At 50.7% G+C, this 6186-nt stretch overlaps 1 protein-coding gene across 3 annotated transcripts in view; it reads right to left on the bottom strand.

Annotated features, from left to right (window-relative positions):
* The window catches only part of Scarb1 (scavenger receptor class B member 1), a 67774-nt gene that overhangs the window by 10955 nt on the left and 50633 nt on the right, over window positions 1–6186 (bottom strand). For all 3 annotated transcript variants that reach the window (XM_031338003.1, XM_031338000.1, XM_031338001.1), the window contains exon 8: window positions 1486–1604. In XM_031338003.1, coding sequence (XP_031193863.1) covers window positions 1486–1604 — 119 coding nt within the window. The remainder of the gene's footprint in view (window positions 1–1485; window positions 1605–6186) is intronic.

Genomic DNA, 6186 nt, shown 5'->3' on the forward strand with positions numbered 1-6186 from the left:
AAAAAAAAAACCATGCTGGAGAGATGGCTCAGGAGTTAAGAACACTGACTGCTCTTTCAGAGGTCCTAAGTTCAATTCCCAGCAACCACATGGTGGCTCACCACCATCTGTGATGGGATCCGATGCCCTCTTGTGGTGTGTCTGAAGAGAGCAACAGTGTACTCACATACATAAAATTAAAAACAAACAAACAAAAAAATCACTAGGAGAATTGACACGTATTACTTAAATCGGGAAGAAGACTCTAGAATGGAAGGAGGTGAAAAGAGACCTCAGTGTGACGCTGTTAGCCCTGCCCAGGTCATGAGACTCTTGGAAGATTGACAGGAGGCAGGAGGCCACCTCTCAGAAGGCCAGGACACAGCCTTTCGTTTGATCCCAGTGCACCCAGGTCCTTACTGCCCCCCAGGGCAGAAACCTGATATGACTTCTGGACAGAGATGTGGGTATTATAACTGTGCACACCATGTGTAGACCAAGCGACCCTCCCTAGGAAGTCTGCCCAGTGTTGGTCTTGGAAAACTTGAGTTGGGGGGGTGGGGGCTTCATTCTCTAAGCTACTGTGTTGGCCTCACTGTGCTACAGCCATTTGCATAGACAGTTAATACCAGACACCTCCGTCCTCTTAGAGTCTAAAGTAAGGATCTGCCCCTAGGGAGAGAGGCTCACAGGACAGGTCCCCAGTCAACAACCAGGGGCTTTCCTGATATAAAACACCACCATGTTAAGTCCTTGTTGGGGAGCGAGGCACAACCTGGGGAAGACTTTAGATGGCTTCCTCCTATGTGCCCATCCTTCCGCTTTGATAAGACTCAACCTTGAGCCGGGTGAGAAGACACACTTGGAAGCCGAGGCCGGAGGATTGCAAGTTCAAGGCCAGCTGCAGGCACAGCTCGGAATCAGAGCCTTGGCCTTGTGTGTTCAAGACCCCGGCTTCCATCCCCACCCAGTAAAACAAAAAAGTTTTGCACAAAATGCCTTCAGGGCGTTGCCCGTGTCCACGTAGGGCAGGAACCCCAGGTAAATAGTGAAGATGCCAACCTGGACTGCACACATGCTACAGGGACCAGAGGTAGAGAGAAGTTAACACAGGACAAATTCCTCACACTTATTTCTCTGTGAGACACTGTGGCTCGTGCTGATGTCTCAAAATCTTTAGTGTCTTGACACTAACAAGGGTATCTCTGGTGAAGGAGACGTCCCGGCTGATATTTCTTAATTAATTTACTATCTTATATCTTTTTTATAGGCCCCAATAAAAAAGTAATGATATCACTGAACTCTGGAATTGGGGTAAAGTAAGACTTTGATGACTCGGAGGGTCTAGGAGCAGCCACTGTGGAAGGAACTGAATTCCCCTGCCTCAGTTGGAGCCAGCTCGGTCCTGGGGGCGTCAGGCGGAGGGGAGGGGGTTGGGTGGGGTGGGAGTGGTTAGTGGCAATCTATGGGAACCGGCCCCAGACACGAGCAGGACACAGAGCTTACCGGATGGATGTCTAGGAACAAGGAATGCTCCTTTGGGTCAGGGTTCAGACCAACAACAGCTTCTGACAGCACAGGGTCGGCGTTGTAAAAGTGTGGGTGGGAGAGAAACAGAGGCGCACCTGGAGGAGGGGAAGAGAGGAGTGAGAAGACGGGAGCGCCACGTTGGCCTGGCTCGGTGGGGCCAGGGATGCAGGGATGCCAACACTGGGGACCAGGCAGGGAGAACCTTTCCTTCATTGTGTAAAGAAGCTGAGCACACGCGGGACCCAGGGAGGCTGGGCGGAGCCAGGGTGGCTGGGCGGTGCCAGCATGGCTGATTCCAGTGTTGGGGGTGGGTGGGTGGAGGAAGGGAGAGAGCAGCTGCTACCAGGCAAGGGAAAGGCATTCTGGGTAAGAATGTGGCACAGGTTGAGAGCTCAGACAGAGATATTCAATCCCCCAACCCCCGGGGGTCTGGAGGTGCAGCAGGGCATCATGGGCGATGAAGGTGGAAAGGAAAATTAAGGTCGCATGAATCTGGGAGTGGAAGTGGAGTCTGAATGTCAAGCCAGGCACACGGACTGCTTCTGCAGACATTGTAGCTCAGGGGTGCACATGAGTGGGTCTCTGGCATCCACAGCATCATTGAGGGATTCCCACTCAGGACCCTGAGGTGGGCCTTTACCACTAACCAACCAAAGCTGCTCAACCCAGCCATCTTAGGACAAGGGCCTGGCGTGTGAGTTATGAGTCTCCCTGGAGAGGCCACAAGAGGTTCCAGGGCAACAGATCCACTGGGGACATTGTGTTTTAACTGGGCCTGGTGGCGCACACCTTTAATCCCAGCTCCCAGGAGGCAGAGGCAGGCAGATCTCTGAGTTTGAGGCCAGCCTGGCCTACATATCGAGTTCCAGGACAGCTAAGACTACCCAGAGAAACTCTGTCTCAAAAAAACAACAAACAGGGCTATGGATGAGCGGTTAAGAGCATTGACTGCTCTTCCAGAGGTCCTGAGTTCAATTCCCAGCAACCACGTGGTGGTTCACAACCATCTGTAATGGGATCCGATGCCCTCTTCTGGTGTGTCTGAAGAGAGTGACAATGTACTCACATATATAAAATAAATAAATCTTTAAAAAAAAGTTCCGTTTTTAAGCCTTTATATTCCACGAACTCTAAAATTAAAGATGGAAAACGTTGGGGGCTGGAGAGATGGTTCCACAGTTAAGAGGGCTCCTGCTCTTACAGAGGATGTGGGTTCACTTCCTAGAACCTATGGCAGAAGGCTCGGAACCCGCTTGAAACTCCAGCAGCTTGGGACCTGACACCTCTCGTGTCCACAGGGCCCAGCACTTATGTGCACAAAACAAACACAGAAAATATACATCACATAATTAAAAATAAAATAAATCGGGCTGGAGAGATGGCTCAGGGTTAGGAGCACTGACCGCTCCTCCAGAGGTCTTGAGTTCAATTCCCAGCAACCACATGGTGGCTCACAACCATCTGTAATGGAATCCGATGCCTTCTTCTGGCATGTCTGAAGACAGCTACAGTGTACTCATAAATAAAATAAATAATAAACCTTCTAAAAAATAAAATAAATCTTTAAAATCTAAAGCCAGACGGGATAGCATACCCCTTTAATGGGGAGCCAGAGGCAGGTCGATCTCTGAGTTCCACCCGAGTCTGGTCTCCAGGAAATCCACTGCTTGAAGCCCCCAACCCATACTTGTTCCCAACCCCTGAACCAGCTGCCTTGGGCATCTTCAAGTGCAGGTGTCAGACACAAGAGTACTGCACCTGTGGCAGGCTTGGCAGACAAATGGCCTAGAGAGGTGCGTGTGGGCAGAGATTTAGCAGAGAACCAGGATCATTGAGAATCCAGGTGAATCCTAAAACCTTTGAGGCTCCAGAGAGACATCTGACCCTGTCCGAAAGTTGAGCAAGGGATCCCCAGGGAGGCCTTCAAGTACTCAGGTTAACACAACACCAAGTATAAAACAGAATGGAGCAGAGATAACCTGATCGGTCCCTAAGACCTAACGTCACCTCCATGGACCCTCAAAAGTCGCGCCGAGATATACTGCCTTCTGTTTGGAAAACCCTACCCATCCTTCCAACCAAACTGTGAAAGGAGACACCAGCAAAGACCAGAACCCCATTTCTTTCAGAGGGATGCCATGGATCCTGGGGAAACGAAGCCACCACCTAACCAGACCTGGAAGCACAGATTCCAACGGAATGTCATGGCCGCCAACCCAGACCTGCTGCAGATGGCACACTCATGTGGCTTTCTAAGAACAGGTGTGTCTCTCATCTTCTCTCTTTATTTCCAAACACCCTCAGAGAGACGCACCCCTGGCAATAAGTATAATTAATTTATAGCTTTATGGCCCATGTATCCAGACTTAACTGCGCAGGATTACCCCAGTTGTGATTAAGGGACACTTCAGGAAAGATCCAAGGTGCTCCCAAGACAAGGACATGAGACACGGGGAGTCCTGAGTCCAAGAAAATCTCGTGACCCAGAAAGGGAAACCTATGTGCATTCTTTAGCTTCAGATAAAATGCCACAGAAAAACGCAGACTCAGGTGCACTCCTCCCACAGAAATGGGAGAAGGTTCTAGAAGCACCCTTGGTAAGGGCGAAATGCCAAAAGAAGGTCCCACGATCCAGGAAGGAGTGAGGTAAGCAGAGTAGTATCCCCACCACGGAATCCTGCACAACAATCTAGGCTACGGCCTGCTCTCTCGCAGAGTTGCCACATAAACATGATAGCAGGAGGCATCAGGGAACGAGGGAGAAAGAACACAGTAGTGACTCCATCGAGGTAAACAGGAATGCCAGGCAGCGAGCCGAGAGACCAAAAGTCAGGCCAGCGGACAGGCGGAGCAGGAAGGGGAGATGTTGGGTGTGGCAAGATTCACCTCTTTGTGGGCTTGTTGGCCACATGGCTTTGTTCCCATCACTTCAATCCCCGTTCCTCTTCCCCTTTCTTGTTCTCATCCCATTTAAAAGGGCAAGTTTTAGGGGCGGGGAAAACAATTCAGTCAGTTAAGAGCCTCTTATGCAAGTGTGAGGAACCAGAGTTCAGGGCCCCAGCAGCGCCACATCTGTAACTGCGAGTCAGAGACAGGTGGATCCCTGGAGCTCCCAAGGTCCAAGATTAGTGATTGAAAAATCTGTCTCAAAAACAAAAAACAAAAACAAACAAAAAACAAAAAACAACCAAACAAACCAAAAACCCAAAACAAATAGAGAGTGATTAAGGAAGACACCCACCTCTGGCCTCCATTCATGTATGCACCTGCCTCCATTCATGTACATACCTCCTGCAGAGCACTCCTGTGTGCTGAGCGTGCACACACACACACACACACACACACACACACACACACACGCTTAAACCCATTGTCTCCTGAAAAACAAAAGAACAAGCTACAGACACAACTACACTTAGATTCTCTTACACAGCTGAAATCCTGTCCCTAACAGCAGAGTTCTGCGGGATGTGGGCCCGTTGCTGCCCCTGCGGTGTGTGGGACCCAGCCTGGCCAATCAGCACAGCCTAATGATTAGATCAGAGCTGGACCAATTGAACCAAGCCCTGGGATTTTTACTAGTACAAGGGGTAGCAACTCAGTCACTGAGGGGAAGGCAGAGCTGGGGTTGTGAGTGAAACTTCCTGCCCTCAGGCAAGAAGCCCTGGACCCTGTGTCTGTGTAGGGTTCTGCCTTGGAAGCTTGACTTCCACTAGGCCCATTAGTTCCCCATTACGCCAGGCACCTGCCATCTGCTACCAACATCTGAGGGCTCTGTGCAGCAGGTGACCTGGTAGGCTCCACAGAAATTCCAGACTTCAGTTGTCATTTCTTGGCTTCTCTTCTTCCCACCCCTGTGGTAGTATCCCCAGAGTCCGCTTCTCTGGCTCCCCAGATAGTGTTTCAGCCAAACAGGCTCTGAAAATCAGCCCCAGTCAGAGAGAGGTCTCATCCCACCAACCATGTAGCCCCAGGCCTTCTGGGTTCTAGAACAGGCATCTCCGTATCTCTGCATATTCCAACATTCTGTGAACAACTACTGTAAGGTCATGCATGTATACTGAGGCGGAGAATGGGGACATGACCACAGGGTTTGCAGTTCAGGGGAGGGTTAAATAAATAACATTGACAGCCATGAGCAGGCAATAGGAAGGCACAGAGAAAGTGTGTAACCAGAGGACGGCTGGAGAGCCAGAGGATGGAAGATCAGGGAGAAGCTCTGCAAGGATACAATCAGGATCAGAGGAAGCTTTTAATTGGAGTTTGATTGACATCTGGTGCAATCCGAGCTGTCAAGAGAGCAAGGGGACCAGAGTGGCAGACTTGGGAAGAAGGTGGGTGGGAAGGAGAAAGACTGTGTGGGAGGTGCTGAGAGCTGCCTGGGCCTGACCACCAGGTGAGGGGTGAGGCACGGAGCTGACACCCAAGTATACAAGTTGAGCAACAGCAGCAGGGTCTGGCTACAGGGTTAGAACGCAGAGCGGCCCTGTCAGGGGACACAGCCAGGACCAAGATTCACACCCAACTCCAATGAAGAGGAGAGGTTTACACAACAGGGGAATAGCCTTTGCTCCCCAGAGGGTGAATGGCCATGGGGGAGGTTTCCGCCCACGTCCTAGCCAGCAAAGCAGTTACACTCGCCAGGATATAGACCAGCTGCCACGCAGACTCTAGTCT

Source organism: Mastomys coucha, unplaced genomic scaffold (assembly GCF_008632895.1).
Source record: "Mastomys coucha isolate ucsf_1 unplaced genomic scaffold, UCSF_Mcou_1 pScaffold22, whole genome shotgun sequence".
Lineage (NCBI taxonomy): Eukaryota > Metazoa > Chordata > Mammalia > Rodentia > Muridae > Mastomys > Mastomys coucha.